This window comes from Papio anubis, chromosome 16, assembly GCF_008728515.1.
Source record: "Papio anubis isolate 15944 chromosome 16, Panubis1.0, whole genome shotgun sequence".
NCBI lineage: Eukaryota > Metazoa > Chordata > Mammalia > Primates > Cercopithecidae > Papio > Papio anubis.
In genome coordinates this window covers 3624736-3647229 of record NC_044991.1, presented here as the reverse complement: position 1 = coordinate 3647229, position 22494 = coordinate 3624736, and the positions used below count along the sequence as shown (strand labels likewise).

The following is a 22494-nucleotide window of genomic DNA, read 5'->3' as shown; positions in this document are numbered from 1 at the left end:
CAGCTATTGTGCCTGGCCACATTCTCTTATCTTTCCACAGGAAAATAATTTCCATAATGAAATCCAAATATGATGTCCTATATCCTCCTCATCCCCCAGATTCTAGGCCTATATAAAATAAATCAAATCCTACTTCCAAAAAACATTCTTTAGCTATCTGAAAATAACTATAATCGCAGGTCTCTTTTAACGAAGCACAATAATTAATTATTCACTGTCGTGTTGGAATGGAGCGTGTGTTGCTGTGTCTACCCCACAGTGTGAACCAAAGCCTCGTCCTGCAGGCATCCCCGACATCCGGCCCTACAGGAGCCCTGCCCCAGCACGTTTGCTGTGGTCAGCTGAGGACAGCAGTGGTTTAGGGGAGGAGGGCGACAGTGAGGACAGAGACAGCGAAGGGACCAGCTCCCATCACAGCAGGGTCCCATCATGGGACCAGAGCTGCCCATGCTTTTCCAGGGCCAGCCTAGTGGCGCCTGCTTGGAAACCAGACCCCGTCCTTAGGTGAGGGCAGCCCTGAAGTCCAGGCCGGCACTCGCATGTCCTGGCAGAGCTCCTGGTCCGTCAGGTGGAGGGCATTGCAGGATGGACCCTCCTGTTCCTCTTCCCCCTGCTTCTCGCTTGTTGCTGAAATATTGCAAGTTACCAGGGACTTGAGTAAAACAAACCAGTAAACAGAACAGTAGCTTTTCTCTGGCATTTGTTTATATGCCGTTTCTAGAACTTTCTTTGAGGGAATGGCGATCCCTGTGAAGTGTTTCCGGGTCACTTCTCAGGACAAGCCAGGGTCAGGTAAGCGTGGTGAGAAGGAAGGTGTAACTTGGAAGTAGGGTAAGGAATTGAGCTGCAGAAAGAAGGCTCTCAGCTGCCCTCGGGTGCACCCACATTTTAAAAACCAAGGATCCACTGTCCGGCTCACTTGGGCAATAATTAGTAATGATTGTTTGTTTTTATAAAGCAGTAACCGTTCTTCTAGGCCCTTTAGAGTAGGACTTCATGGACAGAACATTGGAAAGAGGAGCATAGGCACCATGATTGCTGGGATTTTGCCTCCAGGAGTGACACCTCCAGGACTCTGCAGGGGATGAGGCAGGGAGCACAGGGTCTGAGCTCAGGCTGCAAATCTGCCGCCCACTGCAGCTTGATGAGAGGGGAGCTCCTGGGGCTGGTGCGGGCATGTGCTTCTGGGAGCGATGCTTGGTAAAGCCTGCCTCTTTCCAGAGGCCCAGCTGTCTTCAGGGGTGTCCCCATCCTGGAATCGAGGGGTGCCCTCCACCTGGCCTGCAGGCCTCATGTCCCACTTGCTCACTCAACAGTTGGGTCCAGGCATAGGTGGAGCATTTCCCTGGACAAGATTGGGCCCCTCTTGAGGAGCTGGCAAGCTCATCTCCTCTCTCTCTTTAAGCCCCCCCGGACACCAGCCTGGGTCTGTGGAGCTTGTGTGGGGCGGGGAAAGAGTGTCTATCTGTGGAGCCCCACGGTGTGGGTGTCGACCCAAGCCCTCTCCCCCCATCTTCCCGGGTGTTAGGGCATGACGCGCCCGGACGTGGCCATGATTATAATCATCACATCAGCAGCACCATCAGCTTTCGTTTTCCTGTAGGAAGAGAGACCCGTAGTCTCCCGTTAATAGAATTAGTTCTTTGCTCCTTAGGGGTTGTTGCTTGGGATTCCCTGTTGGAGTGGGGTTCTGGGGCGGGCACAGGGCCTTGGGGGCACCAGTGACCTGGCTGCCAGTGCCTCCAGAGGGCACCCCTGACAGCCTTGGGGCCTGTGTTTGTTTTGTGCAGAGCAAGTGCACCGGCACCTGGACCAGCACGAGGTGAGATACCTGCAGTTTGCCTTCCGCTGGATGAACAACCTGCTGATGAGGGAGGTGCCCCTGCGTTGCACCATCCGCCTGTGGGACACCTACCAGGTGAGCTCTCCTTCCGCCCTCCGCCACGGGGGTGCCAGGAGCCGGGCCGCTTCCTGTCGCCTTCTGCCCTGGGCCTGTGTGCTGCGTTCGATTGTGCCCTCAAAACGCTCTCTCCATTGCAATGTGGTCTTTAAAAAGTATACTCCTGGCCGGGCACGGTGGCTCACGCCTGTAATCTTAGCACTTTGGGAGGCCGAGGTGGGTGGATTGCCTGAGCTCAGGAGTTCAAGACCAATCATGGGCAGCATGGCGAAACCCCGTCTCTACTAAAAACACAAAAAATTAGCTGGGCGTGGTGGCACACGCCTGTATTCTTAGTTACTCAGAGGCTGAGGCATGAGAATTGCTTGAACCTGGGAGGCGGAGGTTGCAGGGAGCCGAGATTGCACCACTGCACTCCAGCCTGGGTGGCAGAGTGAGACTCCATCTGAAAAAATAAATAAATAAGAATAAAAAGTGTATTCCTGGCATGTTTTTTATCTGAGGAGATGTAAAACAGGGAAAAGAACTTCGGGCCGTTCTCTTTGTGGCTGAGTTTCATTCTGCCTGCACGGTGACAGCAGCCTTGAACGCGCTGGGAAGTTACATTCTGAGCAGTGTGCTAGGAGGATGCCAGGGATGCCGGTGACTCTGCTGTGAGTTTGAGCCGCATCTGCCAAAAAACTCACGCTCGGGACTCACACCTTGTCTATATTTTGAGTTACATATAATAAAGATTTTTAAAAAATCACAGATTCAGTGTGCTATGAAATTTTCTACTCTTCACCAGTTCTGATGAAATTCAGTTCTTCAGGAGATTGAGTTTTCTGGAACAAGCCACTTCTGTTCCCTTGAGTGTCCCATCACTTATTCTAGCACCTTTTCATTTTGTTTGAGATGTTTGCTGAAGCAGAGGCGGTGCTGTGGGGGGTTTCTGCGCCAGCCTTTCATCATCGGTTACAAATAGCAGGCACCATTATGTGGGATCGGGAATCAAATCTCTACAGAGTGCGAAAGAAAGACGCGTATGGCTGGTTTCCATCCCGGCACCTCAAGAGCTAGGCTTTCTACTGCAGTGAGCACAGCCCTTCATGGGCTGTGTGTTCGGGCTTTGCAGGGGGGCAGCCGCCCTTGGAGGTTGATGCTGGGCGTTTCTGGAAAGGAGAGCTCTAGGCGGGAGGCTTTTTCTGAGGCTGCTTCGGTCCCAGGCACTGCTTCGGGTCCCAACTTTGGTGCCTTGCCCGTGGAGGTGGGGAGGGCTGGGGGTCCCAGAGCTGCTAGGAAGGGCCTGGGGGGTCTTTCTGACCAGCTGCTCCCCACAGGGCCTCAGGCTAGATGCATTCTTCCCACAGAACGGGGTGCCTGCTGGGCCTCCGTGCTGTCCAGTCTCTTATTCTGAGCCTGTTTTCGTCTGAGTCCTCTAGAACGATGCCCCAAAGCTTTGTTCCTGACACCGGTTGCTGGTCAGTGTGCCCCTTGGTGGGTGTGAGTGTTTCGTGACTCTGAAGGCCTGTATTTTGACTTTGCTTTTCCTTCATGCCGCTTGTCTGGTCTAATGATCTCACTACGGAAATTATCACCAGTCAGCAGCCTGTCATTCGTGTCTGCGACTTGGGTTTTGCTCTTCGAAGTGTTTGGCAGCTACAGAATTTCTGGCCAGCAGCATTTGCTGGGACATAAAGCCTTACCTTGGGCTGTTTGGTTAAAGTAGCTGTCAGTCTAGTGCTATTGATCAGCTCTCTGTAATATTACAGGAAACAAAACTTAATATCCTGTAAATTGCAAATGCTCTCCATTTTTGTGATTGGTTAGGTTGTTTGAGACCCAGACCTCCCTCATTAAACACAGAGCTCCTTGTAATACTGTCCCCATTATGAATAAATTAGTTATTAAGTCAGTCGCATTTTTGAGGAGCCAGAAAATGGATCGGCTTGCCCACGGTTCTGCACCACCTCCCTAAAACTCCTAATAGGTATTAAAACTTTAAGCACAATTGTGGCATCTTTATTGAGTTAATTTTCTTGAAATTAAATTTTGTCATGAATTGACTCATTTGTACCAGGGACTCATTCTTGAACTGACAGTACCCTGGTTATAAACCTCTTCATATCTTAAAAATTGGGGGTATTTCTATTTTACAGGGCCAAGTAACCATGAAATTGTATTGCATCTTTTGGCAATGAAAATACATAGTAATCATAGGAAAGCAATCGGGTGATTACTCTCCCCTAAACTGGGGTGTTTATTAGCTGAGCCATTACAGGTTTCAGTTACTCTTTAACCCCTTACAAGGTAGCTTAAAATCCTCTTGGGACATGTGTCAATAAAAGGTTGTTTATAAGCACCTATACTGTCCCAGGCCCTGAAATAGATAGTTCATAAAAACGAATGGGCCGGGCGCGGTGGCTCAAGCCTGTAATCCCAGCACTTTGGGAGGCCGAGGCGGGCGGATCACGAGGTCAGGAGATCGTGGCTAACATGGTGAAACCCCGTCTCTACTAAAAATACAAAAAAATGAGCCAGGTGTGGTGGCGGGCGCCTGTAGTCCCAGCTACTCGGGAGGCTGAGGCAGGAGAATGGCATGAACCCAGGAGGCGGAGCTTGCGGTGAGCCGAGGCACGCCACTGCACTCCAGCCTGGGCGACAGAGCGAGACTCCGTCTCAAAAAACAAAACAAAACAAACAAACAAACAAAAAAACGAATGAGGGGCGTTGTCATGAAGGTGACAAAAGGCATGGAAGAAAAGCCGATGATGCAGAGAGAGCCCAGATGGAAGAGAATGGCCCTGCTCCCCCAGGGGTCGCGTGCTCCCTCATGGATGCATGCAGTGGCCGTGGGGAAGCCACGGGTGGGCGAGGCAGTCCCAGCTCCTGGAAGAACCCTAGCCCGTGAGAGCCAGTTTTGGGGTCCTCTGTAAAACACGGATGCCACTTTCCCTTTTGCCCCCATTTTTGGACAGTAGAAAAGACACACCCCACCCTCTAGAACCAGACCCCACTCAGCAGATCTCTGGATCTCTGTTGCCTTCAGCAACTCAGCTGAGTAGGCTCCCCAGGCAGCCGTGGCCCTACCGGGGAATGTGGTTCTGGTGGAGCCGTGAGTCATTTGTGCAGAGACGGCAGCTCCCACCTCCCATCAGCGAGGAGAGTTGCAGGGCCTCGGCGTGTGGTTGTATTAGTCCGCTCTTGCACTGCTGTAAAGAAACACCTGGCCGGGCCCGGCGGCTCACGCCGTAATCCTAGCGCTTTGGGAGGCCGAGGGGTATGAGGTCAGGAGATCAAGACCATCCTGGCTAACACGGTGAAACCCCGTCTCTACTAAAAAAAATAGAAAAAAAAACTAGCCGGGCGAGGTGGCAGGCGCCTGTAGTCCCAACTACTCGGGAGGCTGAGGCAGGAGAACAGCGTGAACCCGGGAGGCGGAGCTTGCAGTGAGCCAAGATGGCACCACTGCACTCTACCCTGGGCGACAGAGCGAGACTCCGTCTCAAAAAAAACCACAAAAAAACAAACAAAAAAACCCACTTGAGGCTGGGTCATTTGTAAAGAAGAGGTTAAACTGGCACATGGTTCCAAAGAGGCTGTGGAGGAGGCATGGTGCTGGCATCGGCCCAGCTTCTGAGGAGGCCTCAGGAAACTTGCGATCATGGCAGAAGGTGGAGAGGAAGCAGGTGTGTCTTCCGTGGCTGGAGCAGGAGCAAGGCGTGAGGGAGGTGCCACGGACTTTTAAACAGCCCGATCTCAGGAGAGCTCACTCACTAGCATGGGAACGGCGCTGAGGGAGGGTGGTGTTAAACCACTCAGGAGAGTCTGACCGCCTCATCACCACCTCCAGCATTGGGGATTACAATTCAACATGAGATTTGCTGGGGACGCAGATCCAAACGCTGTGTCAGCAGTGGTCATCGATGGCTGAGAGCAGGTGCGTGGGGGTGCGTGGAGCTGAATTCAGCCAGGATGACGGGGGCATCAGTAAGTCTGAGAAGTATGGCTCTAATGGGGAGAGGGAAGCTCAGATGGGGGGTGGGTGGAACCTGGGGAGGGCGATCCCACAGTGGGCGATCCCTGTGTAGCAGGACGAGCCGCAGACAAAACTCCTCAGACACCGAGTTACAGAAGGAAGGGGTTTATTCGGCCGGGGGCATCGGCAAGACTCCTGTCTCAAGAGCCGAGCTCCCCGAGTGAGCAATTCCTGTCCCTTTTAAGGGCTCACAACTCGAAGGGGGTGCGTGTGAGGGGGGCCGGGTTGATTGGAGAAAGAGGGGGGTATGTGACTGGGGGCTGCATGCACCGGTAATTAGATCGGAACAAAACAGGATAGGGATTTTCACAGTGCATTTCTATACAATGTCTGTAATCTATAGATAACAGAACCAGTTAGGTCAGGGGTCGATCTTTAACTACCAGGCCCAGGGTGTGGCGCTGGGCTGTCTGCCTGTGGATTTCGTTTCTGCCTTTTAGTTTTTACTTCTTCTTTCTTTGGAGGCAGAAATTGGGCATAAGACCATATGAGAGGTGGTCTCCTCCTTTACCTGGGTGTGTGAGGCTGCTGGGGAGGGGAGGATGCAGGGCGGCGGCTGACTTGATGGGGGGCCCTGTGCGAGGTTACCCCGTGCGCGATGTGACTCAGCAGCAGAGGAGCAGCTGGGGTAGGCCGTGGAATGAAAAAGAACAACAGGTTCTGACAGGACATGCAAAGCCAGGTTCTCTACTCTAAATTCCAGTGACTTCTTCCTCTTGGGGAACATTCAGGGCTCTGAGTACAGGCTCCCTGGCCTCTGTGGATCGGTGAGTGAGCAGCAGCGAAGCCGGCCTCCTGGGCCTGGGAATTTTTGTTTCCAGTTTGGTGAAGGCCCCCTCTCGTTTGAGATCCTGTTTGCCTTCAGGGCCCTGTGTACACCTGAAGCAGGTACTTATGCTGCTTTAGAATAGCTCCTCACACACACCTTGTGCAGGTGGGGAGGGAACTCCCTGGTAAACGGGCGAACATCCCCACACTTTACATTTCCTATCCCCTAGTGATTTGATGCTTTTTTCCCCCTAAGAAAAGGGAACATTTGTTTTTGCCAGGTAAGTATTGCAAGATGACTTCATTTGGCTTAAGGCATTTATTAAATTCCTTTCTAGTGACATCCAAAAGGCCACTTGAATTTTAATCATTGCACTTCCACCACCCATATCCCAAAGTGTATCTTTAATCATCAGTGCCCGCGCTCCTCACACAGGGCTGGCTGTAAATTGCAGGGGATGAAAGATGGTGCTTGTCTCCCTGAGCTTTAGATCTGGTCATTCCTCTACCATTTGCCTCCTTTCCTGAGGGTCAGAGCCGCCTCACACCGCACTCGGTGGACTCCTGCTGAGGGCACGTCCTCCCACTTCACGCCCAAGGGCAGGTGCTGCGGAGGGACTGGAGTGTGAGAATCTGTGGCCAGGACACTTCTATACATGGAGGCTCAAAATTGCCTACTGTTCACCAAACAGATCTGGGTCCATTCAGGAGAAGGTTTATTTGAGTCTTTCATGAAGCCCTGGTGGGTCCATGTTCTGTGCGGCGTCCTGGGCTCGGACCGAGGGCGTTTCTGTCCTAGTTCAGTGCTTACCTGTGCATCCTTGGGCAAGCTGAGTTCCCGATCCTCGCCTCGAGGGGCTGCTGCTAGGACTGAGGACGGTTTTTCCAGTGAGGCTTGGCAGACGTTTCCTGTAAAGGGCTAGATAGTAAATATTTTCAGGCTTGCGGGCCATATGGACTTTTTCACAACTTCTCTGCTGTTGTAGCACAGAAGCAGCCACAGACGTGGACAGCGAGCGTGGCCGTGTCTCCGTGAGACTTGCCTACCGAGGCACCAGCGAGCCGTGGTTTCCTCGCCCGCCCTAACCTATAGCAAGTGCCTGGCCCTGCACCAAGCACAGAGTAGGCGTCAGGCAAGATTGTCTCCCCACAGCCCTTATCACTGGTGTTTTGTCAGCTGTGGTGCTGTACACATTCTGGGCTTTATTACCAGTCTATCATTGTTCTCCAGTTTTTATAGAAGATGGAACTGGGAGTCTAGGAGCGTGAGCACCTTGCCCAGGGTCCCTCCCTTTCATCCTGTGTCACAGTGGCTTATATTCTGCCCCGCGTGAGGTACTTTGGGCTCCAGGGCCCTGCTGAGGCACCATGCGAATAGGGTTCTGGTCTGTCGGTTACCAGGCCATGCATGGCTGGAGCAGAGGCCAGGGGCCAGGGCTGCCACTGCCAGTCCACATCTCTGTCCTGGCCAGAGCCCCCATCAGCGCACTATGTCAGTGGGGGCGTGCCATGGCTCCTGGCCTGTGGAACTGGTACCTTGCCAGCCTGTACCAGAGAGGGAGAGAGAATATGAATGAATGAGAATGCAAATGATGCGGGGACATTGGCACTCAGTGTCGCAGCCTTCTGATTTCCATGCAGGAGGAGCTATCTGATTGTGTTCCTCCTGTGCCCTGTGGGTCTGGCCGTGCCATTTCTGAGATACAGCCCCACATTCCAGGACACCAGTTGTGGCAGCCAGGGGCATGGGGCAGAAGTCAGGGCCAGAGCCTCCAAGCGTGTTAAATGCCGACTGCCTGATGGGACCCCCATCTGTCCACTGCTGAGAGGGGCCACACAGATCCCTGCAGGCCTTGAGGCACGTCTCCTAGAGGGAGCTTTGATCCAGAAGCAGCCTGTTTTGCTGCAGCTGGTGCATTGTCATGGCACCTGATCCTCGTTCAGTATCTTAGGTGAAATGTCTTCATTTTATTTTCTTCAGCATGGCCAGTGCAAGCCTTGCCATCCCTGGGGAGGGTGCGTCAGAAGGTAGCTGGAGGTGGGGCCTGCACTTTGCAGATGTCCCTGATATCTCTCAGGAGAGAGCTTGATCCTGGCCACCTTGGGCCCCGAATCACTCAGCCCACGTGTAGTTATCAGTATCTCCTCCAGGTAGGGCCCTGTTCTTATCACTCAGGCACAGCAACGGGAAAGCTGGGCCTGCTGTTGAGGGCCCTTTTCCCAGAGAGGGATCCTGACAGCAAACCAGCAGCATCTCTCAGGCACCTTTCAGGTGATGAGGCCACATGGTGGGAGGCCACGAGAGCCGGCCCCCAGGCAGGGCGGCCATGGCAGGGGGTCCTGAATTGAGATCTGTGCTGCATGATGGGTTCTAGTAGGAGGATGTTTCTTGCCTCGAGTGCCTGGGCCAGGACAGAGCAGGCAAAGGGTGTGGGGAGCAGCAGGCAGGCTGGGGCGAAGGGCCCGAGGTCAGCGCCAGGATGCGGCCGCCCCCGGGCTTGCTGGAGAGGTGCAGCACACCTGCAGTGCTCCAGGTGAGAGACAAAGTGAGGTCAGGAAAAGCCGTTGTGGGGACTGAGCGAGTGGGGGCCCTATCTAAGGCAGCAGCCCCTGCCACCTGCAGTTTCGCAGCCCAACCGGTGGCCAGCAGTCAGGAAGAATGCCATACAGGTGCCCGGGTGTGCTGAGGACGTGGGGCAGATGAGGTGTGTTCATCTTCCCGGGGCTGGAGGAGGCTTCCTGGGGAGACATGTGAGCAGGGTCTGGGGACTGAGTTGCAGCTGAACAGAAGGAGGGTGGAAGGGTGCAAAGAAGGTCCCTCCACAGGGCACAGAGCGGGTGTCCAGGAAATGAGTGAGAGGTGGGTTGCACGGAGGAAGAGCATTCCAAGGCTCTGAAGGTCAGGTGGGCACAGCGTGCTCTATGTGAGGTACAGTTGGGTGTGGCTGCACCCGAGTATTTGGATGCCAGGGCAGGTTCAAGGCTGCCAGACTCAGGTGGGGCCACGTGGGAGGCTCGGCGTGCCTTGCTCAGACGTTGCATTTTTTCTGGGGCAGGTGCTGGGGAGGAGCCTGTCTGAGCAGGGTACGGCTCCGCCTTTCACCGTCGGTCCTCATAACAGCCCAGGCAGCTGGGCACTGGGGTTGGAAGGGCATCTCTGAGGCTGTGCTGCCTGGCATTCAGCTCACCCACATTCCATCAGGGCAGAGTAGGGGCCAGTTGCTGTGTCTGTCTCAGGCCCTGCCCTTTCCTGCACCCTTCTGCTCTGTGCCTCTGTCCGGTGCTGTGCTTTCCTGAGAGCCTCCCTCTGGTCCCTGTTAGGGATTTTTGCTGGATGTAAACGATTTACTGGTTGGTCACTCACTTCCTCCACCATCTGGGTGTCCTCAGCCCTGCGTTTCCCCAGGAGTCCTTTGGACCTGCTGTCCTGGCTCCTTTGAAAGGCTGCCTCGGGTCTCCACTTGCCCTTGCCAAGCCTGGGTGAGGGTGGACAGCGTGCTCCAAGTACCGCACCTGCTGGGTCCTCTGCCCCATGTGCCAGGCAACAGCCTTTGGGGCTCTCTGAGTGTCCCAGGTGCCACAGCATGGATTCTGTGGATCAGGTGGCAATGAAACTGGTGATCGGGTTAACCTGTTGAAGCAGGAGGAGCTGGTCTCCGTACGTCGTACTTTCTCATGAGCCCATTAAGATTTGAGGTCCTAAGCTTTCCATGCCTGCCCGCCCACAGGAAGTAGGCATAGATCACTGTCAGCTGGGGAGGGATTTCGAAATGAGAATATTCAGCAGGATACGGCTCGCTGCTGCTATGTTTGCAGGGAGGAGCTGGAAGAGGAGTGTATCTACTCCTTCAGAGTGGCAGTAAAGTTGGTGTCCTGGGGATTTAGAGCTGTATTTAAAGACATGTCTGGAGAGTCCTTAGCGACTTTAAGCTTGCTTTCTCCATGTATCAACCACGTTGTGTTTTATCAGAGCATATTTGGGGCTCGAGGGCTGTGCAGGAGATGGTTTCTTCCCCCTGCAGGCCTGGCGTGCTCCAGCACCTTTGGATAGGCGTGTGAAGGCCCTGAGGTCTGGTCTGGGCGCCTCCAGGAAAGACGGAGTCTCCAGGTGGGCACTCGGGACCCCTGTCAACCTCCACGGCCCTTCGCATGGGGCGGTCTCTCCTCTCTTTGTGGACAAAATACAGAGCTGTGCTTGGAGCAAGAAAAGTGGTTTGTATAACGTTTTCAGCCCTGACCTGTACATTTATAATACGTAAGATCTTTGTTCTTTCTGAAAAGTTACGTGATGAGGATTGTGAACTGCGGCTGCATGGCACCCGGCTGCAGGTGCGGCTCCGTGGTCACCTCCCTCGGACTCTGCGGGAAAGGGTGACGCAGAGCCACAGTCCCGGCTGCGCTCCTCCGTGGTTTGGAAATCCCATTAATGCGACTTCTCTCTGAGAAGTCAATCTGGGCCTCCCCACGCCGCGGACGTCCAGCTCCCTCCCGGAAGCGGTCGTGCAGAGGTGTCAGACCGCACTGTGGTAATCGATAGTGGGTGACCGGTCTGAATAAATGTCCTTGTACTTGCTCCAAAGTAGACAAGAGTCCTTAGCCAGCTCCAGAGTTTGAATGGAATGGTAATGACATATCTTAGGGAGACATTAAAGACTTCTTTTTTAATAGTAAAAACATGCAGCAAAACGGGCTCTGTTGTTAGCAGGTTAACGTTTTGATGACTCTTTTCTCCCATCGTGTTCATTTCTTGCTCGCCAGTCCCTTACTGAGGCCCCACTGTGTGCTAGGCTTTGAACCGGAATGTTAAATAAAAAAGAAACTGCCCACCATGTGGGGGACGTGCTGTGATCTCCAACCACAGCAGCCTGTGAGCGGGCCAGTTACTGCTGTTCCCGCAGGAAGCTGCTGCTCTGCGGATTGGAGCGGGACTTGGTTTTGGTCCCAGAGTCCATGCTCCTCCTGGTGGCTGCACGTCCTTGTCTCCACGTCCTCCCCACACTCAGCACTGCACCCCCACAGCACCCCCAGCCTCTGATTTTCGGAGGTGAGTAAAGAAAGCAGCAGGTCTTAGTGGGGACAGCCCTGGGCGGAGGTGGAGGTGAGAAGACCTGGGCCAAGGAGGTTCCCAGCATGGGCCCTGGTGATGGGGAGACAGGGCCAGGGTCCCTCAGATGGACTAGCTGACACTCCCTGGGCCTTGGGAGGACGTGAGGTGTGGTCCACCTTTGGGTGTCTGTGTGTGTGGGTACACAAGGCCTTGCCCCCCAAGGAGGGTGTCCAAGTCTAAGTAGCTTACAGGTTGCTGGGAGAGCCCCCAAGTGGGACTGCAGACTGTTTCTGACAGGTCACGGCTCAGGGGACAGATTGGACAGTCCCTGTACCCCACTGTGCAGGCTTCCCTCTGAGATGTGCTGCTTTGCCCTCATTGGGGCATCTATAGGTCACGGGCCTGTGGGGTCCCTGGCAGTCTAGGAACACTTTGGGCCCCCAAGTCCCTGTACCTCCCTTAGCGACTGGTCAGGATTTGTGCTGGGGGAGCGCCCAGGGGGACACCCGTTGAGTGAGGGTGTGGTAGAGGCCAGCTGGGGACGGTTGTCGCACCTGGCCCTGTGACGGTGTGGCCACGGGAGGGAAGCCAGGGACACAGTTCCACTCACGTTTGAGAGCTGGGTCCTGGCATGGGCATTGGACTTGGTCTTGGTGGGACTGGGATCTGTGGGTAGAAAGAACAGGGCTGAACGTGAAGCGTACCTTTCTGTCAGAGCTGCTGCAGTGATGGCGCGTGGGCCCCCGAAGCAGTGCCTGCTCCCCGCACTTCTCCAGATTTTAACTGAAGAGGAGTCAGAGAACCGTTGATGTCTCAGTTGATCATCTCCAGGGGCCCCTCTGTCTCAGAGCCCTGGATCCCCTCAGGTCCCAGACCAAGGCTGCGCGAAGAGCCATGTGCCAGGTGCAGGGCCCGTGCAGGGAGCCTGGGGGCTTGTTCCCCAGGAGTGTAAGAAAGGCTGGCGGGGCTGCCGCACTCCAGGCCACGAAGAGTTTACTTTCTAGGGGGCAATTTGCTAAGCTTTGAGATGATGTATTCATTGATATTTTATCTACAGTGTGACCTTAAGCATCTTGTCTAACTGCTTTAGGCCCCTTGTGGGACGAAGCCCTAGAGGAGGGCTTGACTTCGCTTGCTGTGAGGATTTGTGTTTCTCCTGATCTTAGCCTGTTCTTAGTGTGAGGGTGTGGTGGAGGAGGGCTCGGGGACCTTCCCTCCCTGCTTGGAGCAATTCTGTGATATACCAAGGCCAGCCCTACCCTCTCGCTAGAAATGCATAGCCTGGGAAGATTTTTGACAAGATTAGAAAGAAAGGAATACACAAAGCCTATTAATGAAGGCTGCATATTTTTTTTTTTTTTTGAGACGGAGTCTCGCTCTGTCGCCCAGGCTGGAGTGCAGTGGCGCGATCTCGGCTCACTGCAAGCTCCGCCTCCCGGGTTCACGCCATTCTCCTGCCTCAGCCTCCCGAGTAGCTAGGTCTACAGGCGCCCGCCACTATACTCGGCTAATTTTTTTTATTTTTAGTAGAGACGGGGTTTCACCGAGTTAGCCAGGATGGTCTCGATCTCCTGACCTTGTGATCCACCTGCCTCGGCCTCCCAAAGTGCTGGGGTTACAGGCGTGAGCCACTGCGCCCAGCCGAAGGCTGCATATTAAATACGAATCATACATTTTTAGGAAAATTATTGAATTGTATCTTCGTGGCCGGTGATTGAAATCATAGTCCTAAAGAGTTGAGAAGATCACCTGCGCAGGGCAGCGTGCTGGGCGCTGAAGGAGAGGGGTACAGAGGAGAAGTTCTTGCCTTCAAGGAGCCAAACCCTCAGCACAGCTAGTTGCTGGGAATGGGTGGAGACAGCCCGGGGTGGGGTGGCGAAGGAGAGGACCCAGAGAGGAGTAGTCCTGGGGCTGTCGGGAAGCACCAGCTGTCCCAACCCCGGGCAAGTGGCCGGGGCCTATGGCCCCAGGTTGGAGCCACCAGTGATGGTGACCAAGAGGTCAGGCCTGCAGTTTGACGGGACTTTGAGAATGAACACTCAGTGGACCTCATCCTTGATGATGGAAGAAGCTTGTCCTCTCCTGTGTGCAGGATTCAGAGCTGGGGTCTTCAGAGCCTGTCGGGTGCCCTGGAGGCTGTGCGTTCTCCAGGCTCCTGCCATCTGCCCCCACTGCTTGCCTTTGCTCCAGCTGTGCCCTGTTTTCTGCTGCAGACTCTGCTCCCATCTCGTTGTTGGGTTGCTCACAGGACCTCTGCAAAGCGCAGAGTTGACCCCAGCCCGGAAGCTAAGGGCAGCCCCTCAGTCTTTCCACACAGCCCCCTCCCCAGACCGTGTGGCTGGGTGTCCTCTTTGCAAGTTGGTGTTCCTTAAATGAAAGGAATAAGAAAAAAGCCAGAACAGGGTCCCAGTGGAGGCCGAGGTGCCTTCCGATCCTCCCCGGGCTGCCCCGGCTCTGCTGCTGTTACTGCATTTGCGGCTCCTGGGCCTCAGCTCGCTGGGTGCAGTTGAGAGGGGAGCCCAAGCCTGGGCCCTGCTGCTGAGAGGTGTGTGTGGACCCGTCTTCTTTGTGAGGTGTGGTTTCAGGGTTTCACAGTGTGGAAAGGCTCCCCTCAGAGCACCCCCTTAGCACTTACTGGGTCAGCCCAAGCCCAGGGTCACGCACGGTTGCTGTCAGGTAGGGAAAGGGTGGCATCCAGCCTGAGGTCGGGAAGTGGAGGATGCGTCACCTTCCAGGACAGGGTGGTCAGGCCCCAGCACATCCAGTTCCTATGTCACTTGCCGAGACGGTGCTCAGGAGTCTCTGGCCTGGGTTCCTGGTTACAGAGGTCTCCTTGGCAGGCAGAGGACAAGGAGTAAAGGATGAAGGGCACAGGAGCCTTGCCTTCCAGATGTTCATAGTGGCTGCCACTGGGCCTGAGGAGCATGGGGCAGACAGAGCCATGGGAAGCACTTACAGCTCCCTGAGGCCGGGCCTCCCCCACCAGCTCCTGTCCCTCTCTCCCTCCCTCTGCAGTCCCCTGCACAGGCCCCTCCTCCAGTGCTTCTCCTGGTGAACGGAGCTTGCTGTGTTCCTGTGCAGGGTGGGACGGGGAAGGGCTGACTTACTGTTGCCCAGCTCTGGGGGGAGGTGGGGCACCTGCCGTGACATAATCAGGGGCAGTGTGGGGGTGAGGGGCCCTTTGGACATCGCGGCCCCCATGCAAGGGCACCCCTGACTGCCCGCATGCACCCTGGATTTATAGGTTCTTCTTTTAAGGTCTGGTGTAGCCTGGTAATTACCTTCATTTTTATGTGTTCTGGAAGAAATCCAAAAAGGAAACGTTAACCTAAGAATCGCTTTCAGGAGCTTGGCCTTGTGTGTCCCCAGCATGGAGAGTATTCTCCAGGTTTCCAGTCCAATTTTCTGTGACCTTTCGTTAATGGCCGGGAAGAGGAGGCCGGCGCTCCGCCTGGGTCCCCAGTGTGGCACTCACAGCTCTGCCGGGCACACGTTGTGCTCTTCCTTTCCAGGCCCTACATGACCAGGCTTGTGACATTAGGACGGTGTCTGGGGCCAACCTTCAGCTTTGCGCCACTGTTCTGGTATTGACATTTCCCAATATTAACCTCCCAGCTCCTGGGCGAACCTCTTGGTACTTAATTGTCGAGCACGCAGAAGTGTGGGAAAGAAGAACAGGCACGGGGTCTGGGTTCACGTCCACATCAAGATCCCCCGGGCAGCGGGACCTTGCGCAGATGGCGCTGCTCGGCGTAAACCTGCAGAAGCGATGCACTTCTTAGCTGGCCTCCTTCACTGTCTGTTTTCCAAAGTGTTAATTTTTAAGGTTTCATCATGAGAGTACATGTATATTGCTGAAACTTTGAATATACCCAACCCAACTTAAATGGCCCCCAGTGGAGCAGGTGTCAGTGTCCCTTTTCCATCCTTTTCTACGAGTGTTTTGTAAAACATAACACAAATCAAATAGTACGTAAATTTCTCTCTGCGTCTGTCACACTGTCTGGTCAGAACGCTTTCTGTGTGTGTTTGGAGTTTTTATAGCTAATGTTTGCATAATGTTCTGGCCTGTGGATAGATTATAGTCTACTTAAATGTGGTGGGTGATTTTTCAGTGTAATTATGACTGAGAGATGATATGTTTGTGCTTAAAGCTTTTCCTGTATTTAGAAATCATCCCATAAGAGAGATGTTCAGGAGAGGGGCTGCAGGGTGAACGGGTCCCCCCATGTTTGAGGAACTTGGTGCACACGGCCAAGTGACCCTGGGGCCCACTGAGTTGGTTTGCCCAGCAGCCAGCAATTTTGTGAGAGGGGGCATTTCTTTTTTGAGAGAAGTCTCACCCTTGTCTCCCAGGCTTGAGTGCAATGGCTCGATCTTGGCTCACTGCAACCTCTGCCTCCGCCTCCCAAGTAGCTGGAATTAAGGCTCTTGCCACCACGCCCAGCTAATTTTTCTATTTTTTAGTAGAGACAGGGTTTCACCATGTTGGCCAGGCTGGTCTCGAACTCCTGACCTCAGGTTATCCGCCTGCCTCGGCCTCCCAAAGTGCTGGGATTACAGGTGTGAGCCACCACGCCCGGCCGAGAGGGGGCATTTCTTTACCCTCACGATCACTGGGCATTTCCTTGTTCTTCCTCATTTGGTTAAGCAGTAGACAGAAACACCCTGATTCTATTTTTATTTCCATGGCTGCTATTTAATTTCAAAAGTTTCCCATGTTTTTAGCAGCTGGCTGTGCTCTGTGTTTTAGGTAACCTTTTATTTCATCTGTGGTGTCTTGGTGGGACATTTTAAGCTTGAGAGATTCCATTCAGTGTGTTCGCTGCGGCCAGCATTCGCTTGGGACCGCGCGTGAGGCATTTCCAGGCGCCTCTCGGGCCTGACTCTAGGAGTTTGCCTTCTGCACAAAATACAGGGTGGCCACAGGAGACAGCTTCGAAGAGTAGCCAGAGATGGGTGGGGCCTGCAGTCAGATTGCAGGCCATGTGGGGGACTCAGGAAGGGCCTCGTGAGGGCAGAACCTTGGGGTGGGTGGGATGAGGGTGAAGTGTGCAGCAGTGGAGGTGGGGGGTGGTGAGGACAGCCTGGGAGGAGCCTGTGGTCTTTCTGCCGTGCCGTGGGCAGGTGGACTGGGTTCCACTCTGACCCTGGGTGGCAGCTGCTGGTCCCAATGTCGCTGGATGAGGAGGATGGACGCACCAATGCAGTGGAGGGAGCAGGGGGCGACGGGGCAGCCGCGGGGACCTTTGCAGTCGCCTGGGGATAGCAGCGCTCTCTTTCCTAAGGAGACCCTGCCTGGGGCGGGGGCTCTGGGGCTTCCCCAGGGGGTTCTGTGGGTTCTGCCCTGTGGCCTGGCAGGTCATGTGGGAGGCTGGGTCAGTGCAGGGACCTCTCCTCCCTCAGGGCTGGAGATTGTAGCAAAGGAGCTGAGGGAGGGGGAGCAGGGAGGAGTTCCCACCTCAGCTTCAGCAGAACATTCCAGTGATCTTGTCTCTAAATACATAAACCCTCCAGTTTCCAGACTGGAGCAAGTTTCCCTATAATTCTATTTATCAGAGAAGGTACCTGGTTATAGATAATTAACTACAATTTAACCTTAAAATCTTTGTAAGATTTTTTTTTTTATAGTCCTGAATGCACACATTTGGAAAATACTGTCTTTCCAACCTTAAAGAACAGTCTAGTTCCAGATTTATGGTCTTCAGCTGTGCGCTGTGGCTCCTCCTGGACTTGCCTCGATGCCGACCCTGGGTGCTGCAGGGGTGGCTTAGGGAGCTGGGAGCTAATACATCCTTTCATCTCAAAACGCTCTTCCCATGGAGGCCCTGGTGATTCTCCTGCAGGGCTGGGCCAGCCGTGCTTTTCAGGTCCCCTCAAGGGGCCGGGCCCATGCCAGGCTGTGGAGCTCTGTTGGAGGAGACCCTCTGTGGTAGGAGCAGGTGGGCCAACCTGGGCAGTGAACCCTGGCCGCATGCCTAGGGTGGGGGCAGCTGGTACCTCCCGACAGCCCCGGGACTGCTCCTCTCCTGCTCCTCTCCCTCCTCCTTTCCTTCCTCGCGCTCCTCTGCTTCCGCTGTGTTCTGTCGTGAGTGGAGAAGAGTCCTTTGCTTTGTATTCTGGGAGTAAGTTTGTTTCAGCAGTGCTCTCCCGGCTCCCTGCTGTTCCGGAATCTTGCCCTGAAAGGCAGTGGCTGTGCGGAGGTGAACAGAAGCAGGGTGCATTGCCACCAGCGCAGCTCACGGTGCTTGCGTTCTCAGCCTCCGGGGAGCCTGCGAGTGTGGACAGAAAGCACAGAGCGGGCGGGATGCCTCCTCCTCGGTGGGAAGGCAGGGTGGGGCAGGCTGTCACTGGGCCTCCTGCCCCCAGCAAGGTGTCCACAGGTCCCCCCATCACTCTGAACGTGGGCTCATTTGGAGAGCAGCAGACGGTGCAGGGAAGCCAGTTGTGGAGTTACAGTGGGATGTTTTTATGAGCACGTATTTAGAACAGTTTGCATTCATTTTGAATACTTGAGTCCATCAGGAAATACTGAATAATTCCGTGGTCCAGAGGCCGGGCCAGCGCCCTCCTGATGAGGGTGCCCGTCGGCCATGCGGCCTGTGTGGGCTCCCGGTAGCAGCCAGGGAGGGTCCTGGGAGGGACAGGAACAGCGGACAAGCCCGGGGATGCCTGGGAGGGACCCTCAAGGTGAGGAGCGGGGAGGCTGAGAAGGAAGATGGACTTGATCCGTTTAGAAGGAGACGGCCTGATGGATGGAACCCCTGGGGTGCATTGTGTACAGAGAGAGGACCCTGAGACCCTCCCACAGTGGGCAGGGGACTCGCCTGGGGCCACGCAGCACGGTGTGCCCAGGCCATTGCCTGCCAGTGTTGCACCAAGCTTCTCTGTGGGGACGGCCCTGTGCTTGTGGTGGCCACATCACGGCCCTCCTGCTCGGAGGGGCAGTGGCCGGAGGCTCTGCCTGTCCTGAGCAGGACTCCTGTTGGCCTCACACAGCGCTGTGCAGGCTCTGCTGGGGCAGCCGGGACTGCAGGAGGACAGCCTCCCACAGTCCCCCTGGGCGTCTTCCTGTCCCTCCAGGCCACTGCTCCCCAATCAGTGACACCAAGCCCACCACGTGATGGTGCCCATCTGTGTCGGCACATCGCTGCCACATGGCTGGCCCTCTGCGGGACCCAGTGTCCCCCTGTTGATGATCTTGGGGTCTTGGTCTAAACCCTGGATGCCATGCAGCTGTGACATTCTGGGCTGCTAGGTGGGCCTCCTCACACCTGCACACTGGCCTCCCTCTTCTTTGCCTGTGTGGTCACTGTCACGTCTCTGTCATTTGACTTGGGCACCTTCACTGTGTCCGAATACTGCCCCAGGCATCATGCCCACCACCAGCCCAGGGCCTCACTGCCTCGTGCCCACCACCAGCCCAGGGCCTCACTGCCTTGTGCCCACCACCCCAGCCCAGGGCCTCACTGCCTCATGCCCACCACCAGCCCAGGGCCTCACTGCTTCCTGTGTGTCCCCTCTGGCCTGGGGGACTCCTCTGCCACTGTCTGCCTCCTCCTGTTCCGCTCTCTTCCTTGCCTGCCTGTGGATGGGGTGCACGTGTCTTTGTTTCTCACCTCCGCAGTGGAGAAGGTGAGGGGTCGCCAGGGCCCCTCCTGAGAGGCAGAGCCTAAGGGCTTTGCTGTCCCAATCCCCCTTGGTAGGGCATCCCCTCCTCTGGAGGCCACAGTTACCTGCAGGACCAGCAAGCAGGGTGGCCTGTCCCAGGGCCGCCTCGTCAGGCGCACTCAGAGGCCTCAGGAGTGCTGCTCCCTAGCGCCTTCGAAGGAGGGGAAGGCGCTTCTCTCCCAGTCGGGGCAGGAGTTCGCCAGGCCGGTGAGGATCAGGAGAGCAGAAAGGCCAAAGCAGCCAGACACGCCGCCAGACACGCCGCCAGCGACAAGGGAGGCCTCTCGCTGAGGCTGGCTGAGCCCTTCTGCACTCCAGGCGCTGGTCTGGATTCCTGCGTGCTGCCTTGTGGACTCACATGTCTACCAGTGCATTTAATCTTCCAGGAACAATAAGAGGAGGTTCTGGGAGCCGCAACCCCAGCCTCAACCCCAGTAAGAAATGGAGTTGAACCAAGGACATGGGAATGCTCCCAAAGTGGCAGCTGTTACCGTGGGGCTGTCACTTCTCCGTTGTACGGAAGAGGAAGCAGACTGAGAGAGGCCCTGACTCATTGGTCATCCGGCTTCGAAGGGACAGACTCAGTCTGTCCAGAGAGCTGCAGTTCCCTCCCTGAGCAATGGCCAGTGCTGCTCAGAGCCTCTGGGTAGCAGCCAGTACCCGGGCTCTGGGCACGGATCCCTGACTCAAGAGCCCCCAGCACCCGTGGCTGCTGGGAGAGGAGGAAGGACGCGCAGGGACCCACAGTGCAGAAAAAGAGGGATGCTGTTTCAGGAAAAAAGCAAGATATTGGTGAGAGCACGTGGCAGATCCCGAAGTCTCTCTTGGCCAAGTTAGAAACGAGTGGACTTGCCACTGCTTGTGTTGGAAAAGCTGGTGGAGACGATGAGCAGCCACCTTTGGGCTTCATTTTCTTCTTCCTCGTGGCACCACTTGAGTTGAGGGGTGCTGGTTTCGCCTGGCCATTCCTCCCCATCGTCTATGTCCACTCCTGGCCCACTTCCCACTCTGCCCTGCTTCCTGCCTGCGTGACTTACGCTCCACAGAGCTGGCTCCAGCATCTGCTTGGGCCGCCTTCCTGTGGCTTCACCGTGTCCATCTGCTGGTGCGGCCGAGAGCCTTCCCAGCTGCAGCTCATTGCTATTCCGGCCGCGCGGCTCCACTTCCTTCTCAGGCCCGTCGAATCCTGGGCACTCATTTCCCCCTTGCTGATGCGATAAGAGAAGAAAGGCGCTTTGTTGCTGATTGAAGTCAAGTAGCAGGGCTGGTGGCGGGTGCCTGGGAGGTGGCCAGGGAGGGCTGTCCCTGGGCAGGTCGGGATGATGATCGTGCACACGCAGAAGTTGTGGGGCAAGGGCGGGGGACTCATCCAGTTCCCTCAAGTCCCCCTCCTTCCCATCGTTAGCTTGTAAACAGCAGAAACGTCGTGGTGTGTAGGGCACACGCCGTGGGGTGTGGGTGCAGGTCTGGTACTCTCACCCTTAAAGCACGGGCTGGGGCTCACAGCCCAGCTCCAGCATGGCCGTGGGTCAGAGTCCTGACCACCCCTGAGCAGGTGGGTGGCCGTGGGCAGGGGACCTGGCCTCTGAGCCTCCTCGTTCTCACCTCGGAGGTGGAGGAGGTGAGGGGGTCTCGAGGGCACTGGCAGGAGCTGGGTATGACACTACGTGGGTGCTCGCTCCCTCCTGGGGTGTTGGGGTCTGCCCCAAAGCCCACACCTGCTGGACTGGCCCTTGTGCCCTGCTTGGGGCTCCGCCCCCACAAGTCTTTCTCTTCCTGTTGCCGTTTTCTCTATCCCTGTGTGAGACATGGGAGGAGAACGATGGAGTCATGTGAGTGTTTTGCTGCTAAGCCCAGAGCTGATGCTCAGGGTCGGAGCGGGTGGGTGGTTAATTGCTCCAGCACGTCTCTGGCAAACTGATGCCGGAGTGGTCAGTTGGACGGCGGGAGAGGTGGATGGATGGGTGGATGGCTGGAAGAAAACTAGCCCCAGTAGTGACTGTGTCAGTACACACCCAAATCAGAGATCGTAATGAGAATCTTGATTAGGCCCTTATCAGGGGTATGTACATTTGTGATATTCAGCAAAGATCTGTAAGGTAAGAACTTGGAGCCTGACCCTATGCTATTAGCTGGGGTCATGGAGGGGTGAGGTGCAGCCCCTGCCCTCAGGGAATCTCAGCACTGGGTGGGTATGGGGAGGCAGAGAGATGCAGCCAGGCAAAGGAGCCACCATGGGGAGGGAGGGAGTGGGCAGGCACACCTAGGAGGCTGGGGAAGAGCTGTTCTGGCCACTTGTGGCCAGGGGGAAAAGGCCATTTACCTGGCTGCTGCTGGGAGCTGGGATGAGTAGAGCATAGATGTGACCCCCGCCCACATTCGGCCATAATTGGGTCTGAGCTCTTGGGCAGTGAGATACGGCACTGAGGGTCCTTGTCGTTTGGCTCCGTGGGAAGGAAGGTGCTGTCCAGGGAGCAGGACTCCCCATCGTTGGGACTGTTGGGCTGGGCAGACCCCCATCTTCAGGCTTCATTACTTGCCTGAGTTAGGGGTCCCGTGCACACAGCAGCGACTGCCGTTGTCTTGGGTCTGTTTGAGCGGTCTGGGTCGGGTAACAGCGGCCCAAAGAAGTCTTTCAGGGAGAGCGTGTGTGGGTGGTGGGCTGGACAGGGTGATGCTCCGCACTGCTGCCCCCCAGCTGTGGTGTAGACTGCTTCGCCTTCCTCCATGTGACCTGGGTGCCCTTGGGGCTCCTGTATGTAAAGCCCTGCTTGCTCTTTCAAGGAAATCTCCTCCGGCTGGGTGCTGGTCGGTGATTGACAGCATGTTTGAGTTTGAGTTGGTTTTGAAGGCACAAGCATGCCTGTGAGCTGATTTGACTTCACCGTGGAGCCTTGAGCGATCCTTCAGAATAAGCCTGTGCATTTTCAGCAGATGAGGCCACCCCCGTTCCCAAGGCAGAAGCCAGAGAGAAGTGGCCATTCGTCCTGTGCCCTGTGCCATCCGTCACCAACTCCTCCCTCAGATCGCTGTCTCAGATCCCACCCTGGCCTCCACAGCCACCATCCTCTCTCCTCCTGCCCAGATCGC

At 55.6% G+C, this 22494-nt stretch overlaps 1 protein-coding gene across 1 annotated transcript in view; it reads left to right on the top strand.

Annotated features, from left to right (window-relative positions):
* TBC1D22A (TBC1 domain family member 22A) overlaps positions 1–22494 on the top strand; it is a 414384-nt gene that overhangs the window by 277727 nt on the left and 114163 nt on the right. Inside the window, 1 exon segment of the mRNA XM_031656180.1 lies at positions 1791–1918. Coding sequence (XP_031512040.1) covers positions 1791–1918 — 128 coding nt within the window.